Below are 24,759 nucleotides of genomic sequence, written 5' to 3'. Positions count from 1 at the left end.
CACTACATGACATGACATTTATCATATTTCCATGTAGATTCTCAGTCAGGTTAGGACAAAGTCAACAGACTCTCAGTAAGGAACATGAGCAGCGGAGCCATGTTTATCTACTACACTGATAATCCACTAAAATACAGCTATTTGAACAACCACTTTGGGTTAATAATTCAAGTGTTTTCAGCGGCTTATCACATGTTCCTGATTGCATCTCAAGTTGGAAAAAAGTGATTACATCACAGCTCTCCTTTTTACTTTCGATGCCATACAAGAGCTCTAAGACCATTCATTAAACCTGAAGGTAGTCACGCAACACCCTTTATGAGCACTCATACTAACGATACCCACTGACCTATAAGAGGGAGGACAGCTAATTGCTGATTTAATTAAAAGTGTCACATAAACATTTGCATATGAGAGGAGAAGACCCTTCTTTATTATTAATGGAGGGGACACAAACAAATGTGTAATACTCTGAATACATTACACACCGTAATGTAAGATCAGGAGTATCTACATGATCACAACCGCTCTGAAGGGTGAAATAGTCCAAGTTTGGAGATATATACTGTATATTTTGATTAAAGCTGCAACAATTTGTCGACTAATCATTTAGAGGACTGAGAGAACATTAATTGTCAACTATTTTGATAATCCATAAATCGTTCCAGTCAGTTTGCCAGCTTTTCAGATGCTTTTCTTTGTCATTTATGATGATATATGAAGAGTCTTTGAGTTTCTGGGGAATAGAAGAAGACACTTATAGACTTCACTTGTGGCTCTTCGGAAAGTGTGATGAGCATTTATATATCTATATCTATATCTATATATATATATATATCTATATCTATATATATATATATATATATATATATATATATATATATCTATATATAGATATATATATATATATATATATATATATATATATCTATATATATATATATATATATATATATATATAAAGGCTAAACAAAAAAAAAATGGGTTAGGGTTAGGGTTAATAAAATATAATGGATCATTGCAACTTCATATACAAGTCGATATGTCCCTTTTCTCATTTTAACAACAATTATACACAACAGGTTTTTTATATATGTACTCCTCGACGTATACATACTGTAATAAAGGACTCCAATGCACCAACACAGACTGCATAAAACTACAGTGTGGATCCGGAAAAGGAAGAGGAAATGGTTTCTGCAGAGGTCACCGAGAACTCGCGGTGGCAGCCGGGACGTCGGCGGACTGTGTGCCTGCGCTGTGGAAGGGTGCGTGTCCCCAGTGTCCGCTCCGGTCGCCCGGTTAGGAATGCGCCTCACGAACCCGGTGTGTGCTGTAATAATCGATGAAACGCCAGCGGAGACTGTGGTCTAAGAAGAGTCATGGTTTGGCATCGCTTATACCATTAGTATCTTAGCGTACAAGTTTGATTCATTGAGCTAGCTGGCGTTAGCCCGCTTCGTTGATTCATAGCAAGCTAGGTCGTTAGCCTCAGTCTGTAGCACACCTGCTAGCCGGCTAGCTAGCTAGTAAGCTAGTTTCAGTGTGCTGCTCGCCAATCCAGTCAAACAGGAGAGAACCAGACTGACTGCTGAAACCAGCCGCTTTTTCGCAAAGAGGAGGTGGTGGCAGGCGGGGGCCGGGAGAACGCGACGGGGTGGAAGTGAGTCAGGAGCGGCTGATGAGTTCAGACCAGAGCGGAGAGCCGCCGCTGCTGCAGGAGGAGGCTGATCCCGGACCGAAGACCGGTGGGAAGGACGAGGCTCTGCTGGGGAGCGAGGGAGGGTCAGGCGGCATGGTGAGTGAGGCCTTCTTTAGCTAGTTAGCGAGCTAGCTGCGGCTGCCGCTCACTGGAGACCTGTTAGCACAGTACGCCCCCCTCTGCGTGATGGGCGATATTCATTAGGCAGCGGCTAAAATTAACCCAAACAAGACATGTAATAAGCTACTAAGTTTAAGCTTGGCTTGACTTTGTGACTATTTGCCTAATCACTCGCTCATTGTGTTTAATCGTAAGGTGATATTGATTATTCAGCAAAAACCGTCTCAGACACCGCACATATGGCAGCGTTTGCCCGACTGCGAACTTGCAGCCAGCACAGGCGGGTCATTTTACACACTTGCCGTTAGCCAGATCTCCACTGCAGCCCCTCCAGAAAGCTAACTAACGCTAGCTTAGCCACCGCAATAAGCAAGCTCATTAAGTAGTTTGCTGAGTAATCACTAGTCTTTAAGTTAAGTTAAAGCTTCAGACAGACGGCAATGCTGTTTGAACCGGAGAAGTGCTGATTGAGTTTCTTTAAAATGTATAGGTGATCGATGCTTCGATTATCGGCTGGAGGATAACGTTTCTTCAGTAACGTTATCTGTTAGCTAATCGCGCTGCTAGCTAACTGAGCTAGCGCAGTGACATGCGTTGCAAATACCTGGCCTGTGCTGCGCGGCGCAGCGCAGTCAGCTGACAATATTTGGCTTGTTACGGCCTGTAACACAGAAGTAGGCATTGTAACCATGTGTTAAGTTGCACGGCACATAAATGTCCAAGCGCTTATTTTTTTTAATTTATTTGAATGACACCGAGGCCTACACGTCCGGCGCATCCATTCTCGTCTGGCTGGTGGAGAGAAGCGTCTCACCGGCAGCTGTACTTGTCAGGACGAGTGCTTTTTGCAAACAGGGGTGGGGGGTTGGTAGGGTGATCCATTAGCATGGGGCAAGTGACAATGTCAGGAAAACAGGCTGGTAAATTTGACAGTTATTGGTGTTTTCAAAGTGAGTGTACAGCTGTCAACCACTGATCTCCTACAGTTGGTTCACATCAAGTTCACATCCGTGTCTGTTTGCCTTTTTAATATGTACAGTATGTGGTCTATTCCTGGCCACAGATCTTTGCAGGGTCAGGAGTTCTGCTGCCAGTTAACAGCCCTGTTTAATATGGAGAGTCGCATCCAATCTCTGAATAATAATGTGCATCAAAAAATGTAAATAAGTTTGTTTTATTGAAAGTTATTACCACAGGGACTCTTTGGTTATGCAAAGCTTCTATGATCGCTCTCCTCCTTGAGGTTAACAGGGCACAAGCCTCTTTTATCGACAGGGGATCACGGGGCACTGTGTGGCACACTGAATTGTACTTCTCCGGTTTCTGATTAGATGCCACGGAGGCCCAATGGTATGCAGGTGTTCCCGCCCCGTTAATCTTGCACCAGGTGATTTCACTAAGTGCCCCCAATATGACATTAAATCAGCAGGTGTAGTGATAGTTGGATGGTCGGCTGTAACCTGTGTGCCCGCAGTCCTCTATGGGACATTGTTTGAGATCATAGTTTCATTTTGTGTTGAAACTGTAAGGTGTGTTTTTTGCCGCTGCCAGGATTTTGTATGCATGTTGATGCTTTTGTGATGGTGGGATGTTCCCTTCAGACATAGTACAGATAAGTTTACCCAAACACCAACAACAGGTAAAGTTTTATCTCAATTTCTGACAAACACTGAAGGAGATTCATGCCTCTGTACAGGTTTTATTAGTTTGCTAACTTTTAAAGTCATTATGTGTCTTTAGTTTCTTCAGTGATTTTCATCTTTAGCTTTTGTATTTTCCAAGTCCATTGCCATAATTACCTTTAGTTATGCTCCCCAAAGATTTCTACCTTTTGTGGTTGTAGATTTCCTAAGGTCAGTGGTTCTGACACTTCATAACTATTAGATATACTTCATGCTTTGAAGATGTGCTCGGTGCTACTGCTCAGGGTTTCATATTGGATATCAAAAGTAAATCAGTGTGTTGACGTTGTAAGATAAATTAGTGATAATGGTTTGGCACAGGTCAGAGTTCAAAATCTTGATTTCTGTCAGTAGTCTGTTGGATGAGTTCGATGCCAAGCAGAGATGAGACTGCAAGTCTGAGGTGAATTAGCGAGAATATTAAATGCATGATGCTCGATGTAGTGTCGATCTCCAGTGCAGATAGAGCGCATCAGTTGCCTTTTAAGATCTTTGAACATCAGATTGCTGCAGTGTACTTTGGATAATGGACACTTTTCTTGCAAACTGCTGCGTACATTGTTTTTGTGCTGAAATACACATCTCATTCTGCTTTTAATGTTACAAATTGAACTCTCCTGATCCTGCTGTTTCTGCTTTGAAGGTCACCTCTAAGGGCGCCGGCTTGAACCCAAATGCCAAGGTGTGGCAGGAGATGCCTGTGGCCTCCAGCGAGGCCGTCACCAACAGCCCTCATTGGCCCCCCTCAGACATCAGTGAGGGTAAGATACGCCAACTGATTTTATTATAGTTTACAGAGCTTTCAAATGTGGAAGAAACACTGTCAGTGAAAAACTGGTCACATACATTTATATCTATTGATATGAATATTGGCTCAATACTGTCTACACAAAATATTTCCTTAGGTTCTCACTTTTTAAGGGTTTTTTTTCCCCTTGACATTTGTAAACAGCTAAACTTGAGCAAAACACTGGGACACACAGACATTCAGAACAGATGATAGTGACGCAGCCCAAAAAAATGATCAGCTGTCGGTTCTGAATGAGACTCTTCACCTTGTCTGCAGGTTATTCTGAGCCTTTGTCTGCTGGGTGCAAGCAGTACACTGTGGGATTCACGGCCCTGGATGACAGCAGCTCCACAGCAACAGCTGAGATAGCAGTAAATGGAATGGACCCTCCAGAGTTGGGATTTTCCCCCGCTGAGTCCACAACAGGGACCTCAGGTCAGACGCGTCACATCACATGCGGTCGTCTCCACAGACTGCAGCTTTGGATTTATTCCCTGTTATTATCTAAATGATACAGTTTGGATAAAAGAGTGGAGTCTCTGAAAGGAGTGAAAACATGTTGTCACCTGGCTCTCCAGGCCACATGGCTCTACTTAACTTTATTGTCCCCCTGATGATGTCATCATAAAGGTTATTTTGTTAGACTTTGGAGCCACCAACTACAGCCACTGTAGAGCCACAAATAATATTATGACTGTTTTTACTTGCTCAGTACTGCTCATTATTAAATAATACTGACATGATGATTTCAGGGTAATGAGCCTGCCTACATTCTTGTCATGCTTTACATTTGCGATTGAGTTAAACACTTGTTAAGATGGGTTGTTGTCACATTAAAGTAGTCCATATAATTCAGTTGTAATTGCGTTGTAAACGTACTGTGGAAACTTTAACCCAGAGGCCACTTTTATCACCTGCAGTCTAATACTACAGCCCTCCCATAGCGGTCATCTTCAAGTTTATAATGTTCGGTTTTTCCTCCTGTTTTTGTAAATTCAATCATGTTTGTTATTGCGGCCGTATTTGAAAGTGGTGTTCAACTACACGTTATTATATTGAGAAGTGTTGGAAATTTCTTTCCATTTAAGAAAAGATATCCGATATGTAATATGGTCCACTACAACACCAACACTAACTTTGAGCTGCCCCCTGTAAGTCAGTGATTAGCGGCATCAGTTGAGGAGACACTAATCTGTGCGTCATTGGACAAAGAGCAGTGTCGGAGCAGCAGCATAGCCAGCCTGCTGTCAAACTTTAATCTGTGCGCTTTAAATCTTAGGCAGAGAGTTGAACTTCGCAAACTTGTTCATACACTGAAAAGTCTGGCCCAGTGATGACAACGAGATGCGCATAGAGGGAAACCAGGGAGCGGAGTAACTGGCTTTGGTTTCTTTCTTTTCTCTTCTTCATCTTCTCTTCTCTCTCCATCCCTCTCTTCCAAAGTTGGGTGCTTTGCTCTCGTCCCGATGAGCGTTCAGATTATGAGATCTGAGGGTCAAAGACGGCTATAATACAACTTAGTTGTTAGTTTACACATGAGTTAATTTTGCATCCTCCGCTCAAGAAGTTTACACACAAATTAGACTTTCAGTTAAACATGGCACATATTCATGAAAGCATATCGAACAGTCATGACCATGTAACGCTTTATTTTGCTGTGTCATTGTACACAGCGCAGTGTAGGAGTAATGGCATGACTGCTGTAAACTTGACTCCAGGACAGCTTGACTCGTGTCTGCTGCCTGCACTGCTGCTCTCAGCTTTGTTGCTGATTCTCCAGCAAGTCACTCCAGACTACTTTTGACATGGACTGTGGTACAACCTCCTCTACTGCTTGTCTAGTGTGACCTGCATTGTGTGTGGAAGTCTGTTTTCACATAACAGATGATTAACAAAGGTCAAAACGTGGGTCTTGAAGGTGAAATGTCAGACTTGTGTAAGCTTTAGTGTGGCACTGAACTGACACTAACTGGGCAGGGAAGTAAATGTGTTTTTAATACAACCTATGAATAATATACAACATCGGTAATGATGTTGAGTGTTTATAAAGATGATAAATATCTACAGATAAGAAAACGCGTTAAATGAAAAAACACAACAGGCGACAAGTGCTGATTGAAAACCCTTATTTCACTATAACCGTGTCAGATAAACCATGACTGAATAAACACCTCTCACAGTGTCAACAAAGACTCAACATTATGGTTAAAGTAGACTTCATGGCAGAACAGTTGTAGTCCAAAGGTTTTTTTAAAAATTAAATGGACACTGATTGTACACGTTCACAGTCGCTTGATATTAAGGCATGTTGTCACTTTTCTTGTCACTGACGTTTTGTTTTTGATTCTCAGTGGATTCCAAAACTGAAGAACAGCCGATCTCCTCAGAGAATCTACGAGAGTCTCTGAAGAAAGAGCTGGAGTTTTATTTCTCAAGGTAAGAGCTGAGGATCCAAACCACCTTTACATCAGCCAGCTGTCAAGTTTTAATCCACATGCTTTAAATCTTCAGCAAAGAGACAGCGACCTGCTAATTTGTTCAGGCTTCACATAGAAATATCTCAGTGGACTCCTCCCAAGTCAGACCCGATGATGAGAACATGATGCGCATAGAGGGAAGCCAGGGAGTGGAGTAACTGGCTTTGGTTCTCTCTTTCTCCTCTACATCGTCTCTTCTCTATCCATCCTTCTCTTCCAAAGTCAGGTGCTCCGCTCTCAGTCCCGATGAGCGTTCAGATTATGAGATCTGAGGGTCAAAGACTCACGAGAAGGTCGATCCATGCGAATCATGCTGTCTCAAAGCGTTATTTGTGTGGTTCCTTATGTCAAATTTTTTATGTGTTCCCAATTCGAGGGTTCTAATCTACATCAATTTGTTCTGTCATTCAGAGAAAACCTCTCGAAGGATTTGTACCTGATGTCCCAGATGGACAGCGACCAGTTTGTCCCAATTTGGACTATAGCCAGCATGGAGGGCATCAAGGTCCTCACCACTGACATGGAGCTCATCCTGGATGTGTTGAGATGTAAGCTGAAAGTTAAAGATGTTGTGTGTTAAAAAGATCTGCATACATTTGAGATGTGGTCTCGATTTAATTACTTTGAATTTCCCTCAGCCTCGCCTATGGTACAAGTGGATGAGAAAGGGGAGAAAGTGCGTCCAAATCACAAGCGGTGCATTATCATCCTGAGGGAAGTCCCTGAAACCACACCTGTTGAGGTAAAGCGAATATCTTGAGCTCTGACTCCTGCATGTCTCTGGAAACACGAGGTTGTAGGTGATGTTTACCGGCCAAGTGAGATGATTCCTTGTGTTCATTTTACAGGAAGTGGAGTCACTGTTCAAAAATGACAACTGTCCAAAGGTGATAAGTGTCGAGTTTGCGCACAACAACAACTGGTACATCACATTCCAATCTGACACAGACGCTCAGCAGGTAATGAACTCACATCAGGTTTGTCTTGATATCAAGTTAAAAAGTTGCATGATGAACTGCCTTACGACTCTTTCTTCTGCTCCCTCAGGCATACAAGTACTTGAGAGAGGAAGTAAAAACATTTCAGGGAAAACCCATCATGGTGAGTTCCCTTTTCTGCTGTCATTTTGGAAAATGCCCATCTGTGAGGTTGTTTTTAGTCATCTCACTCATTGCTCTTTTTCCTGATTCTTCATACAGGCCAGGATAAAGGCCATTAACACATTCTTTGCGAAGAATGGCTACCGTAGCATGGACAGCAGCCTGTACGCTCAGCAGTCCCAGAGCCAGTCCCAGTACAGCTCTCCGCTCTACATGCAGCACGTCTACCCCCAGCAGCAGTACCCTGTGTACGGCATCGTACCTCCCACCTGGACGCCTTCGCCCACACCGTATTTTGAAACTCCTCTGGTGAGAAACGCTACACCTACACTGCACATTTCCAGTTTGTTACCAGGTGTCATTGGCATTAAATGCATCAAATGTGAGGTATATAAGAAAGCCTGAAAGCCAGAAGTTGAGCACCAGCATAAAAATAAAGCTTTTTACAGGGTTGGTACAAAGTCTGGACAGTTTGGAAAATGCTAAATGTTAACCGTTACGTTTTCAGGTTAGGGATATGCTTGAATTCTAATATGATCCTTGAAAAAAATCGTTAAATTTTCAATATTTTTTTGGCATTTCATCTACACATACACAATATTGGAATATTGGAATGAGATTATCAAACCCTCATATTTGTTTTCTCCTGGTATTGAAATTGGCAAGAATTAATGTACACTATGTAGTATTTGGAAGACATTTTTTAAAAGAGACTGATCTCCATTGACTTTTTTGAAGTTGTTTTTTATGCCTAAACAAATAGACTCGCACACGATTCAATGTATATTGTGAGTTTGTTTGTTTGTTACTCACCACAACCTTGTTTGTTGTGACTTCTGAAAAGAGATGCACCCATCAAACCCGTCTTTCTCTTCTAGCTATCTGAATTGTCAGTCAGAATAAACTTACAATATTTTGCATAACAGAATCAAAAAGTCATAATATTCTGTTATTCTAAACACGAACGGCAAATATTTAAGTATATATTCAGGCCTTTGTGGTAGCTGCTTGATAAACAACCTTTTTCATTAACATTTCTAAAGAGTGTCTTTCTTTTTCCCCCCTTGTGAAGGCACCGTTTCCCAACAGTAGCTTCGTGAATGGATTTGGCTCTGCAGGACACTACAAAACTGGTTCCAATTCTCTTAATATCACTCGCCCTTTCAACAGAAACCGGTAAGGTCTTTTTCTAGATGCCATTTTTTAATTTTAGTTTACTTTTGGCTTAAATGTAAATGTGATATTTGCATAAACTTAATGAATTTGGAATGTTTAAATACTTGATTTTTTTTTTCGGTGATGCTTAACTGTGAACATCAGATCATCTGCTGTTGAAATGATGTGACTGCAGCAGGGAATTGTTTTTCACTCCCTGTCTTCTTACTGTCCCCATAGTGTCCCCCTCTATTCAAGAAAGAATGTAATAAATGCCTTCAGGTACAAATGTTATACTGTACAATAAGCTTCATCGCTACCCTCATCTCTTACCATACCGCGGCAGCCAAATGACTAAATTCATAACAGGGCCCATGCATTCTGCCAGGCGGTTTTTGTACAGCCATAATCCTTCTCATCAATGTGATAAATGTTTGTTGTCAGAAAATGGACATCCTGGATTTGTCATGTCATTTGATAAATGTAGGCTTGCCCGCTACATGGCGGCGGCAGCTGCTATCTGATTCTGAGCAACTGGCTTCTTTCAGTTATGGCCACCGTGGCCCCCAAAAAATGCTTTTTGCTTTGACATCATTACATGTAACATTTTCTCACCAACACAACTAACCATCCATTTAATTTATTCATTGTTTTTTTTTGTTTTTTGCTGCTTTCTCTGTCAGTGGTTGCATTACCTTATCCCATGTGGTGTTATATGCTGTAACAATGAAATGCTGACACTTTGGAGTTGAGTCAGCCAGCTGTCAAGATTCAATATGTGCACTTAAAATCTTTAGCGAAGAGATGAAACTTTCGTAAATTGGTTTGTACACTGAAAAAGCAGCTTCACAAAGAAATATGTAAGGGGACTCTTCCCAAGTCAGACCCAGGGATGACGGCAAGATGCGCATAGAGGGAAATCAGGGAGCGGAGTAACTGGCTTTGGTTCTCTCTTACTCCTCTTAATTTTTTTTTTCTCTCTCAATCCTTCCTTTCCAAAGTCAGGTGCTCCGCTCTCATCCCGATGAGCGTTCAGATTATGAGATCTGAGGGTCAAAGACTCATGAGAAGATCGATCCATGTGAATTACGCTGCTAGACAAACCATATCTGTCACAAAACTTTAAGATCAGCAGCCTGTTTGGGCATTGTCAGCTCTTCTCAGTGAGCTTGTGGTTGGTTGCAGATTGCCAAACGTATAGTATGTTGACATCAAAGTCTCCGCTGCTTCAACCAATCACGAGCATAGATGTAGTCCTGCATGTTTACACATTTACCCCGAGGACACAGCATGCTGTCTTGTTCCTGCAGCAAACTGGTCCCACCATTGTTTCCTTTGATGCTTCAGCCTCCATTATCTGAAAATATCCGATGGACCTCCTAACAATATAATTACAGACTAATTAATGTCTGTTCTAATTTATTTCCTGTGAGCACTGTGATTACAATGCATTTTTCTTTATGTAATAGCATTCATGTCCATACACAAACTCCACTTTAGGACCATACAGGTGGTTTATTATGTTAAAGTTGCCTTTGAAGCTATAACTCTTGATTTCCTGAAAATGTTTCACCAAATAACATTAGTAAGATATGAAGATGACTAAATGCTCACCAAGATGGATTTCATTATATCAGCAATGTTTCTGTTACTACCAAATCATTTGCTAGACATTAGAGGAAGTAAACCACCAGTATGGTCAGTTCAAAATAATCCCTACAAGCAAAAGGCTTTACAGGAAACACTGGTTACCAGTATGTCTTAAGAGTGTTTTCAACTTCATATTGACCCTGCTTATTTGCACCGTCTCCCCCTGCTGCGACAGAAACCACGTGAAGCCCCAGGTGAGGGCCGGTGAGGTGACCTCGGCGTCTATAACTCCCGTCCCCTTGGAGAGTCTGACTGGACTGCGCAGCCTGCAGCCCCCTGTTCCTGCTGCCACCACTAACCCAGTCCAGACGGCCTCCGATCTGAGCTCGGCCTTCTCACACCTCTCCTCCTCTTCCTCGTCTTTGGACCCCAGTGACGACAGCGGCATGGCTGGACGTGGAAGGTAAGGTTTTATCCATCTGTTAAAATTTGGCTGTGACTTGATCAGTGACTATTAAGTGATCATTTATTTGCTTTTCAGACGGGGCACAACCTACAGAGGGACAAGGAGGAGGCGAGAAGACGAACGGACTGCGGTAAATAATTGTGTTTTTCCCTCAAGCTTTTGTGTTGTATTAACATTTAATATCTTGTGATATTTCTGCTTGTCGGCTCAATTTTTTAATTTCGTTTCTCAGAGGCCGGTACCGCTAGCAGAGGTGAAGGTTTCTCAACCCAAGTTTGACCTGGCTGCTACCAATTTCCCACCTCTTCCTGGCTGCATTGTCAGCACACAGGGAGAGCCAGTGCTAGAAAACCGAATGTCAGATGTTGTACGTGGCTTGTACAGGGACAAGGTAAGAAGTAGTTGAGATTTTAACAATTAGAAAATCTCCAAGATAATTCCGCGCTGGGAGATTGTTGAGATGTAATGTGCATACCTCCTTGCTTTTTATAGACTGAACAAGTCAATAAAGAAGCCACTGTGAGTCCAGGTTCAGGCCAAGCCCCGGCTTCAGAGGAGGCTGTGGCTGTCTCAAGTCCTGCCCCGGCAGCAGCGAAGTCTACTACACAACCACTTGGATCCTCAGCCCCTGGGTATGTCAGTCTCAAAAGTAACAGTTGAATTCAGAATATTTGGTTCAGGTTAAAGACCTGCAAAGACTAAAAGTGGTAACTTGAACGTGTGAAACTCTTCATTCTGACAGTATCACTCGTCAGGAGAAGAGGGTTGAACGGGCAGAGCCTCCAGCTCCAAAAGTGACTCCTCGCACACCTGCTCAACCTACTGCGAACACCCCCTCCTCCACGCAGCCTGTGCCTAGCACCAGGCCTCAGCCCACTGCCGCCTCTACGCCAGCAACACCCAGCACGCCAGCCCCTGCGACAGCCACTATTCCTACCCCGACACAGGTGAGACTCTGGTTCTTTGAAACTTGAACATTGTTGTCTTCCTTATGATGACACACTTTGCGCATAGAGGGAAGTGAGGTAGTGGACTGACTGGCTTTGGAACTCTCACTACTTCTCTCTCTCTCTCTTTTAATATATCTGTCTTTATCTCTCTTCCCTTTCCCTCCAAAAGTCCAAAATGTTCACTCCTACCCCGATGAGCGTTAAGATTATGAGATCTGAGGGTTTGAAAAGAGGGAAAATGGATGAATAAATGAATGCTTGCGTTGAATGTCATTTGAATTGAATTTTTTTCACTGCCTTGATTCAGGAGCCCCGTAAGCTCAGCTACGCCGAGGTTTGCCAACGGCCACCCAAGGACCCCCCCCCTGCAGCCCCTGCTCCAGCTTCTTCGGGCTCCGCGTCTGGCCAGCCATTACGCGAGCTGCGTGTGAACAAGGCCGAGGAGCAGGGCTCCAGCAGCAATCCTGGAGACAAGCAGGAGAAAGGCCATGACAGGGAGGGGGGATGGGAATACAAGGAGAGCCGGCCCCCACGTGAACGTGACTCTCAAGGCTACTACCGCAGCAATGGCCCCAGAGGCACCGGGGGCCTCAAGTTTCGGGACCAGAGGCGCCCGCCTCCAGCCCGACGCAGCTCCCCACAGGGAGGCTACAGGCACACTGGCAAAGAGCAGAATATCCCACCAGTATCGCCAAAGTAAAAACTTGATATGAATAGAAAAAAGATGTATGAATATATACATGGATATATATAATTATATAAAAATGAATAACATAAAAGCAACAACTTTATGGTAGCCACCTTCCCCCCTGGAACTTGTCCAAAGAAAAGCTTTTAAAATGACAATAAGACCGGGACATCCAGGACTAATGGGCAGAATGACACCTGAAGAACTTTGATGAATGATTTTGAAAAGGAATCCAAAACTTGTTTTGGCCTCCAGTGTTATGCTTAAAAGAGTTTTAAGTGCGATTTATCTGGAGGACATCTCATTTATGCTCTGCTAGGGGGAGGTGGGACGATGGGCCACGTAACCGCCCTCTACCTTTGTTTGATTTTTAACGAATAGATGTCTGCAAGAACAATATGCACTAAGAAGAAAAGAACATGCATATATGTCATGTACATATACAAAGATATCACTAACACGCAATGAGACATCAGTTTTTAGTTGTTTTTTTTTCCTTGTGTGCTTAGGTTTGCAAGTATGACTGAAGGGTTGACTGATGTCTATGTATGCATTGATTGTTACGCAAAATGATTGAAGTGCTACAGTGTGCTGTTGCACTGATGTAATGAAATGGATGATTTTTTTTTTTTTTTTTTTTTACATCAGAGATTCAGAATCATTGTCCTGAAACTGGACAGTGTGGTCTTCTAATGTATATTAATGAAATATGTTCTATGGTGGTATTTTGATCCTGGTTCCTAATTGACTTAAATCGTATCAGTCAGATATCAGAAGCTGTCGTCGTACGGCGCAGTCAGATGTGTGGTTTTGTTTGAAGCCGAAGTCCACTTTGGGGGAGCTCACTGGGCTGTTAGCCACGGTGAACCTGCTAGCCTGGTCCAAAGTTTTTCATGTTAAGTTTTAATCTCTATCTATCTGAAACCGTTTCTGGATGGATTCAGAACATTGTCATGTTGATAATCAGTCAGGTTCTCTGTTTACATGTTTTGTTTGGGTAGTAGGTTGATGTTTTCCAAGAAAAAGAATAGGTTAATGGTGAGATTTGACTGTTCAGTGCACCTGATGGTTTTAGGTGAGGTTTGGCTTTTCTACATCATCACAGGATATCCAGGTTAAGCTTATATCTGTGAATTGTTCTTAACAGTGGCATAGTGTCAAAAATAGACTGAAGAGTGCTGTTAGCTAAGGATGATAGCTACATAATATTTGGCAGCCAAGTCGTGGGTAAAAATGAAATTGGAACATTTTCACGTGCTATGTGCCAGCTGCCTACGATCATAGTGTGCTAGGATAAAGTTTTGATTTTTATTGACGAGGTCTGCTAAATAATGTAGGCTTGGGGGAAACTTTTTGGCCCAGTAAAACTGGATTTTTGAAGAAGCTGTAGAGGTGTAGTTGCCTATGCTATATTGTAATAACCCTTCACTAGAAATGTGTGTGGGAGAATGTAATTGTTCTAGTACAGAATTTACAGAGGGAGGCTTTTGACAGCAGGTATCCACCGGACTGTTTTGTGCTATTTAGGGTGAGTTTGCTGTTTTTATTTTTTTTTCTTTGTTTTCTCTCCTTTTTTTTAATTTTTGAAAAAAAACAAAAAAAACAGGTTGACTTAGAATTTGAAGTTTGACTCACTGTATGTATTGCTTTTTAAAAATGTATTTATTTTAATTCTGATGCACAACGCTTTTCTCCCAATCTTGGTAGGCTGGTTTCCCCAAAGTTGTGTGAAATCGCATTGGCAAAATAAAATCACGCATATGACATTTATATACTGTTCGGGATGTCAGCTGAGCGAAAAATACTTGATGCATTGACTTTGGGTTTAGTAATGCAGTAAAAAGAGTAACCAATCACTGGGGCTGTTGTTTCTTTTTCATTAATGAGTATGAGCAGCTAGTGGTTTAGTATAATTAAAATAAATGCACTAACTTGTTTTTAAAAGAATCTTACTCATGAGTAATGTGAAATCATTTTAGAAGCATATGGTTGATGTTGACAGGCTTGAAAATACCTACAGGAATATGCCCCTCCCCCTTCCATATGTTTTTTTTTTTTTTTCTCTTTTAATTTGGGTTGGGGTGGCAAAAAGGAAATATAGTAATGGATCAACCAAGTGTTTGAGACACAATCCTAGAACTGTATGAAATGTCACCAAAAATAAATTATTTTGATTTGGCTTTGGAGTGTCACATTTTTTTGCTGTTTTGTACATACTCGACACACATCAACACATGAGGGGGCTGCAGCATTTTCAACATTTCTAATCAGCAGGCAAGTCTGTTTTTCTGAACATTTTAAGGCGGCAGATAAACTGATCCACACCTTAGAATTCAAAGGCGTCTCTACCCCCGACAGGTTCTGGCGCACTATCAGGTTTAGGTTTAGGGTGGAGTTTGAGCCATTTTGTTGAGAGGCTTAGAGCTCAGGCTGGTTTCTAATGGTTTCATTACCTCCGCCAAGCAGGTTATGTTCTCCCCCCCCCCCCCCTCGTCCATATGTTGGTTGGTCGGCAGGATTACACCAAAACCACAGACCAGAGTTTCACATAACTAAGTTGGAGGATCGGACTCGGTCCAGAATAGACCCCAACAACTTTTTTCTAACACTTTTTTTCCCCTTATCTTTTCATGAATTTTTCAAATAATGAATGAACCTCGATGAAAAGAGGAGGAGGCTGTGGCTGTCTTGAGTCCTGCCCTGGCAGCAGCGAAGTCTACTTGCTGGTATCAATGATTAAATACAGTTGGATGCATAAAAAGGGGAATTTCTGATGGCCAAATTGCCATTTGTCCATGTGTTTCAAAATAAACAAAGCCCAAGAGACTTACAAGAATTCTGCAGAAAAATGCAAAGGTCATGAGGTCTCTAATGGGTGAAAGAAAGCAGAAATTAAGGTTTTTTTTCAACCAGTTGAGCTTAGTCAGTCCTAAAAATGTAGGTATGGGCTAGATTTGAGTGGCAGTCTTCTGTGGACATCTACATGAGCAAGGGGGCCATGACATCACAAATAATTAGACTTGGTAAATTATTTTTGTTTGATCTATAAAATGTCAAAATTGTGAAAAATCGTCACAGCAATGTCCTACAGCCTGTGACGCTCACAGCAAACTGCTTTTTGTTTGATTTTGTTGAACCAACAGTCCCAAAGCATACAATATTTGTTTATTGCTTTTCTCCGTGTTTCTGTATGTTAATGTATATTGAGTGCAAATCAAAGAGCCACTGCTGCGCCAAGGGCTTGTGTTGTACACAAGTAAAGAGGGTTCAATGTCCATTCCAAGTTCCTTTGGTTTACATCTTTTCTTTATCCAAAACAACAGGCAAACAGAGCAATCCTGCATGCCTCTCCAGCTCAGATGAGAAACCCCCAGGTGCATCATGGTCCTACACCTATCCCGCCATCTATAAAACCTTGAGTGCCCACTGTGTCACCCAAATTCCCAAACAAATCAAAGACAAAACAAAATATTAACTGATAAAATTAAACATGTTAAGCAAGGAAATAATTCAACTAAACATATAACTAGCAGGAGAAAATGCTTTCAATCTCTAATCCAAACAAACATCTATTATTTTATTAGCAATAACTAACTAAAAACTACCAACAAACAAACAGCTCCAACAACTACTTGATAGAAGCTGGAACCATCAGTGTTCATGGTGTGTCTGTGGCCCTGCTGTCCACCAGGGGCTGCCTGTCCTCTGGCTTAAGTGACTCATGGAGCCACTTGTTCAGTGTGACTTGCAGGCCGCCTGTACCTTAACATGGTCATGAGCTGAAGGCATTCATGGCATGCCTGTGGATGCCTGCAGCGCAGCCATACGTGTCTATATCGGGAAGCACAGTTCGAGAAGACGCGTCGTCCAGTCAGACGTCGTAGAAAGACAGCATTCAGAGAAAACCTCGAGTTATTTGTAGTTATCGCAGAATAACGCGATTGTTTGCTCAGCCGGGTTTAAATACAGGGACCGGAGGCTCGCGGCTGAGGGCGTGGCCGAGAGCGGTGACGTGCTGTGTTTATGTCAAAGCGAGCAGCAAACAGTCAGTACGGTAAGCTGTCAGACCTTCACACCGTGGACCACAAACGGTACGTTTTCCCATTAGCATCGATAATTCATCGAGGGTTGGCGTGGGTATGATGTCAGAGTGCGTTAGCAAGAATTTGTACTAAATGTCACTCGATTTTTTTTCGTCTGTGGGTCTCGATTCTTTCTCGCATCTTGGTGCTAACGATAGCTCGTCAGCTACAACCAAGTTGGCTAGCTAGCTAGCTAGCTAGCAGCCGGGTGGAAATGTAGCCGAGGAAACATTTTTTTTCTCTAAACCAGCCCATGAGCGTCTGCTTGCTAGCGAACTAGCTATCGTGTTTTGTTTATTGATGTGTTATTTGTAAAAGTTGGCACTCTGCATGTAACGTGAATCGCTGTTACAGACTGCATTTTTGCTTTCTTTTGTTGTGGAGCATGTTATTGCCAGGTGAGCTAACGTTAGCTGTCAGTGTCAGTCATTTGTTTATGTTTTGTTAGCATACTTGCACTGCTGGTACTGCAGCTCTCGGGTGACTTGCATTAGTTTTAATAGCAACAGCTGAATATTGTTAGATAAAGGCCGTTAGATCTGCAGCAAGACATGCATACTTTTGTCAAGATTTCATGGTTTTATAACACTCATTATAAAAATCACTTGGATCAAAGAACGGGGGACATTTTCAAATTACTGACATGATAAGTTATTATTTATTTGTTTATAAAAGCGTGATGATGAATTTTCAATCTTCAGATGGTGTTGTAGGCAGGAGAGGATGTAGCATTATAGCCTAAGTAGCACATTTTTAAATGTCTTTATTTCATTGGCAATTGACAGCAAAATCACCTATGATTAAAGAAATACAGCATATGGGCCCTGGTCAATTATTTATTACCAGGGCCAACAATTAGTCTACTCCTAGTTTTTATAGTATCAGCGTATTTCTTGCCACAACGAAATAAAGCACTTTGCTACAGGTTTCATGGTGGAAAGTCACTAACTCTGCAGAACCACAGTATGCAATTTACAATGCTGGTAACATTGTGGTGAAATTGGTGTATTTCTATGTTAAGGCAACCGATAGAATGTAATAATAAAATAGTAATAGTAGCCACTACCTAACAAGAGGCCCAAGCACCCAAAACAACCGAAACGCCTGAGTGATTTGTTTGATTGATTATTGTACGTTTTGTTAAAGGTGCACTATGTAGTTTGGGCAAGAAATTTTAATCAGAAGAGAATTATGTCTATCGCCTGATTTATTTCTGCCTTAACAAAATGAATAGATAAACTCTATTTGTTTCCATGACTTAATAAACTGAATAGACAAACTGACCTTAAAGGACAACACAATTTCATTGTTTGTATTTGCTGGATGCTGCAACCCTTCTAGCTTCAAACAGTGTTCTGCTTGTAATAACAGCTTGTTTATTCAGTTATGGAAAATGTAATAATTCTGGGTTTATTATTACCACATTGTTATTATACATATTTAAATCTTGAATTTGAATTACTTCTCCAGAACTACATAGTGCTTCCTTCAGGCTCAGAAATCTTTATAATAGTTTCTTGCATCTTATAACTCTCCACTTCTTGAAAAATGTGTTTCAGTGCGCCGTTGTGTCACCCCTACCAGGGTGCCATGGTCCTCAGTTACACATGAGCTCTACTATGTGGTACATCATGCAAAGCATTCAAAGTAAATACTCCTTGTCCGAGCGGCTCATCCGCACCATCGCAGCCATCCGCTCATTCCCACATGACAATGTGGAGGATCTCATTCGTAAGGTAGGCCTGCTCACCTTCAGTCCAACTTTAAATAAAAACTCTGTTGTACTGTCATCCCATTACATTGACATTATTATCTCCTGTATGCCTAAGGGAGCTGATGTGAACCGGATGCATGGTACGCTTAAGCCCCTGCACTGTGCCTGTATGGTCGCTGATGCTGACTGTGTGGAGCTCCTGCTGGAGAAGGGGGCAGAGGTATGTCATGAACAACTTAACCATTTACCATAGCAAGGTTTTACATTAATTAACTACCTTCCAGACAACCACCCTGTAATATGAAAGTCAATCTACAGAGATCCAAAGCTTGTTTGCAGTGTTCACACTGCAGGTGTGAGCAGGACAAGTTTTTTAGTGTGTTCAATAGAGGAAAAAAAATAAATAATTTGGGATTGCCAAAAGACAAAAGTGGAAGACATAGGATTAAAAACATGCAACTGAAATTTAGAGAGGATGCCAATTTGATTGATTTTTGTAGTAAAAGGTAACCGTTTACCACCCCAATCTCTGGTCGGTGTATTGATAATTCCTTGGCATGAGATTGCTTATGACATTACATTTCCTCATCAGGTGAATGCTTTGGATGGATATAACCGCACAGCACTGCACTATGCAGCGGAGAAGGATGAGAGCTGTGTGGAATTGCTGTTGGAGTACGGGGCCCAGCCAAATGCCCTAGATGGCAACAAGGACACCCCGCTTCACTGGGCCGCCTTCAAAGACAACCCAGAGTGTGTGAGGGCCCTGCTGGAGAGCGGGGCCTGTCCCAACTCACGGGACTACAACAATGACACGCCTTTGAGTTGGGCAGCAATGAAGGGCAACCTGGAGAGTGTCAAAGTGCTATTAGACTACGGAGCCCAGGTCCATGTGACAAACCTGAAGGGCCAGACGCCTATATCCCGACTGGTGGCCCTGCTGGCCCGGGGCCTGGGCACTGAACAGGAGGAGGAGTGCCTGGAGCTGCTGTGCCGGGCAGCAGGGCGGTTTGAGATCCGGCGGGCTGACGGCACCCTTCCCAGAGAGCTGAGTAAAGATCCACAGCTGCTGGCGAGGCTGACCAACATGGTGGCTCAGGCTCCCACCCTTCGCTCTCTGGCACGCTGTGCTGTCAGGCAGAGTCTCGGAGTCCAGTTCCTCCCAACTGCTGTAAAAGAGCTTCCTCTACCAGAGACTATCAAAGACTATCTACTGCTCAGGGACTGAGGTGATGAGACCATTGGGGACCATCAGACCTCACTGGTGATTAGACAGTTCATCACAGCATTTATTGGCAAGGAAGTGTCTCCATTGAATTATAGGATATTGTCTGAGAGCAGCCCTCATCAATCAAACCTTCTTGCAGTTAAATACCAATTTGTGCACCAGGAGAGACACACACACCTCTCCAAGTCTTTTTTTTTTTTTAATATAGTGGTTGCACAACATCTAAATGAGCAGTGCGGAAGGGTAAATTTGACAAGTGTCAGCTGTTGGATGTAAACTCCACCAATGATGTGGTTATATTGTTTAAAAATTATGCAGTTTTTGGAAACTCAGGCCGAGCTTGTTCGAAAGTCTTGCCTCTCTTCTCATTTCTCAGTTTCCTCGTCCCCTGTCCTTCACCCCTGTGATTCAAACGCTGATAGTTAAATCGCACCTTTGATCATCTTAAATAAGTCATTAATACAAAAAGATTATGTTTAGCTCCACCATGTTTTGTGTATTCCAGCTGTGTGTCATGCCTGTTAAATGTCACAGGTGCCAAAAACACTTGATACACCTGTGCGTCCTCGCTCATAGTTCCTCCAGAGGGCCTCCTCTCTCTTCAGAATGCATTTTAGGGAATGAGACATCCTCAATATGTCCTGCTGAGATCGATTTGCAGGTCACAGGCAGGAGGGCGGAGGTGAGAGGAGACGAGGAAGCACAAAATGGAGAAATGAGAAGAGCCCTTGGTGCAAGTATAGAAAGAAATTATAACATCAGGCTTGTTGGGAATTGACCCACATGAAGCTCCTCGTTTCATTTGTTCACAAAGAGCCAGTGCATCTTTTAAATTTTAGATTTATTATTATTTTGTATGCAAAATTTACAAATTTGTATTGAATCTTACATTTTAAAAGTTAAGTATAATGCAACAATGTTATGATTTGTCTCAGAAAACGAGGAAACGTATTCACTGTGAGATTGGATTTAAATGTCAGATAAGTTTGTTAATGAGGGCTTCATGTGTAAGAATGCAGGCTGTCCAGTAGGTTTGTCAGAAGATGCAGTTCTTGAAGTAGTGCTCAGGAACAAATTTTATGTAGTTCGTAAGATAGTCAGAGTGGCCATCTCTCTCTTGATGATTGCCCTAAAAATTCACAAATCAATCAGTTATTAAATATTAAGGTAACAACAAACAAACAAACAAACAAAAAAAAAAAACCACACTGACAAGAAAGAAGATGGGAATAGTTGAATTTGTTATGTTGAAGCTGGTCCACATAATTTGGCAGACACACTAATCTTCCTCTTATGTTCAGTCAACATGCCTGCTGTCATTATTTATTTGGGCTTTATTTTAATTAAGATTGCAGTTGCCAATGAGGAATAAAATATTTTGTTTTTTATTACAATGGATGTTTTCAGTCTTAACTTGAAAACGTTACCAAGGGTGCTCCCTCATCCCAAACTTTGCAGCGTATGTTTAAAAATGACTTTGAATTAAGTGTTGAAATATTAGACCCATGAAGTGGCATGATAACTAAGTTTTTGTCCATGAAAGAACCACTAAATGAGCTTGCAAAAATGTATTTACGTTTGTTATGGCATCCGTCTAAAATCGGACCGTTTCTGTGCTTAATTTTGTTTGCTTGTTCTGCTGCTGTATAAAAATGAATCCCCTTAGATCATGTCTTGTGTACACCTGCAAAAGTGCTTTTCTTTTTCTTTGTCAACGTAAATGAAAGTAAATGCCTTTATATTCCATCCTTTTTTTTTCTCTGTCATTCATTGAGTTTAATAGGACAGCTAAAAGCTAAGCTGTAGTAGGTAGTGAAACCTTACTGAACCACTGTGTCACATTCAAATCATTGGCATGATTCACGGTGAGGGGTTATTTGCATAGGTCTTTTTCATAGCAGATATTTTGACTTGTCTCGGTAGGAAAAGCACATGTGTTACTAATAATATTCATGATGGCTTTGTTCTATGAAAGTGTCCCAGTAAGCCACAGTGAGCCTTGAAATGAAAGCAGCTTAATGGAATTCAGCCCTCATTCCTTTTAGTATTTACACCTCTGCTTCTCTGCTACTTTTAATATACTGCAAATGTTTTTAATACCCAATCAGTTATCAAGGCTCAGTGCTTTTGGCATATGAAGTTTACATACACCTGTGAAGAAAATCTAGATGTCAATACTTTATTAAAACCTAATTGTCTGTGACATGTCAGGAACACCTGTTTGTCAAGGTGAAGGTGCCTTCAAAGCAGGGCTGCCCGCCACAAGGTTTGATTTGGCTCACCAGATTTTATTAGCAAGAAACAAAATATTAAGCTATGCTATGATCATATGATAATGCTCTGTAAAGTACTATTTAACATCCCGACAAGACAACAGGTGTTTGCTTTTTGGTCCATGGTCCACTGTTAACATTCAGTTTTCACCCTCCAAGAGAAAAAAAAATGGCTTGGAGGGTTTTAATGTTGAAAATATACGTCTTTTGCAGAAAAAGTCAGGTCACGTTCAGAGACATTCTGGAGGGAATATACAACACTATCTGCTAAGTCATTGAATTATACAACAACATTAGTGAAGAAAAGGCTGGATTACAATTGAACTTACTTAATTGCATCCTCTCATTAGTGATTAGCATTGAATACAGCTGTGACCACTCAGTGCTTGTGTAATAACAGTCTGCCTACAGTCATTAGATTGAATCACAGTCATTTCAATGAGAGGGCCTGAGGAGCTCAAATATGAGCAACTAAATCATAAATGTATTGTCAGGAACGTTACTTGGACAGAAATAATGGAGAGGAAAATAAATACTAGCTAAGGAAACCCACACCCACAAAGGTTTTGGGACAAAAGCATCAGATGAAAATATATTTTCAAAATGGTCTTCAACAGATGCGGTTTTAAGCAATGTAATGGGGGGAATCATAAGAGGGTAGAGTAGATAATAGAAATAACAACACCAGAAGAAAAATGCAAAATGGCAGACTTGGTCTTGGTGCGATTTTTAACAAATCACTACATAACTTTTCAAGAGACGGAGCTCTTGAGATAAGGAATAGCAGTCTGCAAAAGAGTTTATTTTGTGCTTTAAAGCCATATGTTAACATTTGTATTTGTAATTAGAGCAGATCAGGCTTGCATTTTGAGTATAAGAAAGCAGAGTACCCAAAAATCTAACTACAAACAACATACATAGTGCACCTTTAGAAATGAATAGGGACAAATCAGCCATTTAGAAAAGTTGTGTCCCCAGTGTAAATGACACTTATGGCTTACGTGTTTTTACTTAATTCTCTTGTGGGAAATATAAATCAACTTTCACACATTCAGTTCAGTTCTCAAACTATCCACTCGGGGGCTCTCTAGGCTTGTCTCTGAAGTCACTCTCACTGGCTCATAAAACAGCTTCTGAATTAATTTAGTGCGATTTGAATATTGGAGGAAAACCGTTATGTTACGTAACAGTTGCTGTAGATTACATCAGCTGCCTCGTCTTTAATACGCCATGCCATCTTAAGTTCAACCACTGTAGCCCATTTCTAATATTCTGGCCTATTGTTTCAGGACTGTACACCACGCTGCCTTGTTCTGCCACAGTCAGGACGTCCACTTCCAAGCAGAGAGAATAGGGTGAGAATATCAGGAAGGAAGCCAAAGCAAGAGGGGAAAAGACCCCCCTTATTTTTTACTGTTCGTATGCTCATACAATAGTTTTGAACTATTATATTTGTATTGTGGGAATTATGACACATCATTCAACAGTAGTTCTTACAGGGATGTTATGAAAAGGAAATACATTTTAACAGCTGAAGTAGAAAAGAGAGAAATTTAACCACAGTCTTCGTCCATTTACATCTTTGTGACTCAGAAACAATGGGTTATTTATATAGCCAAATTTCAAGTGACAAATTTAGAATTTAAGAAAATAAGAACTTAAAGGGTATGAAACTAAATAATAAACCTTTTAAAGGAGAAAAATAAAAACAACTTCAGGAAAAGCAACAGAGGAGGACATGTAGGATGAGAAAATTATAGATATTATAGAATTACAGATGGAGATGGAGACCTAAACTTACAGGATGATAAGCTCAAAACAAACCTTAAATGGTTTGTTGCATCCAGTCATATAATGGAAACAGTATATTTCAGATGCACAATCAATAACTTGATAAAAAAAAAATTGTTGCACTGATGATGTCAGATCAGAGACATCTGAAATGACAACTTCTAATGAGAGAAATGTAAACATCAATATACAATAGCTAAATCACTAGTTTTTAGGAGGGCATATGTGAGGGGTAACAGCATAAAATATCACCCTCCCACCCAATTAACACAGATAATGCTGTCTTTGGTATCTGTATGAACAGCAGAAATCAACAATTTATTATTGCATATGGATAACCTTTACTTACAGTCTTAAAAAAGAGAATTTAGTGTCTTCACCAAGAAGGTGTGAAAGGCAATTCAGCTCGAAAGCCATTCAAATCAAATCAAATCAAATCAAAAATCGAAACTCGAAAGCCATTATCACTTTTGAATTGATGGATACAACATGGCATTTGATATGTTATACTTTACTTTTAAGTCACTTTAGTTTCACCTGAACACTAATATACTTACCTTTTCATGTGTATATTTGGGTGCCTTTATGTTCTGTTTCTTGGTAGGCTGCTTACATTTTTGCACTACATCTGTGATTACACAACAAATTAGATGCAGACCTGGCAGTAAACTGTTGTTAAAGTAAATCATTCGACCCATTCAACTTCATGACCTGAATAGGAATACAGCCCATAGTAGCCTAGTCAAAAATTATTATTATTTTTTTTTTAGGAAACTACTGGTTTATTTTTATCCAGTCTCTAGGTTAATATTTACCTGTTGGTTGAAAAATATGTTTAATATAGATTAAAAATATCAAAAGATGAAGACAACTCCCTCTAGCTGGAAACTTCTCTCCTCAACGTCTAGCCACGGTAATTCACGTAACGTCTCGCGATGACTCGACGTCAAG

General features: G+C 41.2%; 2 protein-coding genes across 5 annotated transcripts; both read left to right on the top strand.

Moving 5' to 3' along the window:
- The first annotated feature begins 1,211 nt into the window (after positions 1–1,211).
- larp4aa (La ribonucleoprotein 4Aa) lies at positions 1,212–14,900 on the top strand. Of its 2 annotated transcripts, XM_030423216.1 has the most exons (17): positions 1,212–1,798; positions 4,148–4,265; positions 4,571–4,729; positions 6,646–6,730; positions 7,183–7,319; positions 7,410–7,513; positions 7,620–7,730; positions 7,819–7,872; positions 7,971–8,180; positions 8,944–9,047; positions 9,267–9,308; positions 10,852–11,079; positions 11,158–11,212; positions 11,315–11,473; positions 11,575–11,714; positions 11,825–12,029; positions 12,340–14,900. In XM_030423216.1, exons 1-17 carry the CDS (start codon positions 1,682–1,684, stop codon positions 12,730–12,732), a joined length of 2,421 nt encoding a protein of 806 aa, XP_030279076.1. In that variant the 5' UTR covers positions 1,212–1,681; the 3' UTR covers positions 12,733–14,900. The 2 variants fall into 2 exon arrangements, with proteins under 2 accessions (XP_030279076.1, XP_030279077.1); XM_030423217.1 differs by lacking the exon at positions 9,267–9,308.
- A 1,557-nt stretch (positions 14,901–16,457) lies between these two features.
- Positions 16,458–21,490, top strand: asb8 (ankyrin repeat and SOCS box containing 8). 3 transcript variants are annotated; one of them, XM_030423971.1, is made up of 4 exons: positions 16,458–16,811; positions 18,387–18,538; positions 18,632–18,736; positions 19,109–19,744. In XM_030423971.1, exons 2-4 carry the CDS (start codon positions 18,410–18,412, stop codon positions 19,742–19,744), a joined length of 870 nt encoding a protein of 289 aa, XP_030279831.1. In that variant the 5' UTR covers positions 16,458–16,811; positions 18,387–18,409. The 3 variants fall into 3 exon arrangements, with proteins under 3 accessions (XP_030279831.1, XP_030279829.1, XP_030279828.1); XM_030423969.1 differs by having other exon boundaries at positions 16,462–16,811; positions 18,362–18,538; XM_030423968.1 differs by lacking the exon at positions 16,458–16,811 and having other exon boundaries at positions 19,109–21,490.
- Positions 21,491–24,759: the final 3,269 nt, after the last annotated feature.

The sequence above is a fragment of the Sparus aurata genome, chromosome 7 (genome assembly GCF_900880675.1).
Source record: "Sparus aurata chromosome 7, fSpaAur1.1, whole genome shotgun sequence".
NCBI classification, from domain to species: Eukaryota; Metazoa; Chordata; class Actinopteri; order Spariformes; family Sparidae; genus Sparus; species Sparus aurata.
The sequence above is the reverse complement of the archived record's forward strand: the minus strand, read 5'-3'. Positions and strand labels throughout refer to the sequence as shown.

What these genes read in the sequence shown, in the direction of transcription:
- larp4aa (XM_030423216.1), top strand. Translation starts at nt 1,682, where the DNA reads ATGAGTTCAGACCAGAGCGGAGAGCCGCCGCTGCTGCAGGAGGAGGCT. An exon ending in AGGGAGGGTCAGGCGGCATG is followed by an intron (nt 1,799 to 4,147) that starts GTGAGTGAGGCC and finishes TCTGCTTTGAAG; the next exon opens with GTCACCTCTAAGGGCGCCGG. An exon ending in GGCATGGCTGGACGTGGAAG is followed by an intron (nt 11,080 to 11,157) that starts GTAAGGTTTTAT and finishes TTTGCTTTTCAG; the next exon opens with ACGGGGCACAACCTACAGAG.
- asb8 (XM_030423968.1), top strand. Translation starts at nt 18,410, where the DNA reads ATGAGCTCTACTATGTGGTACATCATGCAAAGCATTCAAAGTAAATAC. An exon ending in TGGAGGATCTCATTCGTAAG is followed by an intron (nt 18,539 to 18,631) that starts GTAGGCCTGCTC and finishes TGTATGCCTAAG; the next exon opens with GGAGCTGATGTGAACCGGAT. An exon ending in TGCTGGAGAAGGGGGCAGAG is followed by an intron (nt 18,737 to 19,108) that starts GTATGTCATGAA and finishes TTTCCTCATCAG; the next exon opens with GTGAATGCTTTGGATGGATA.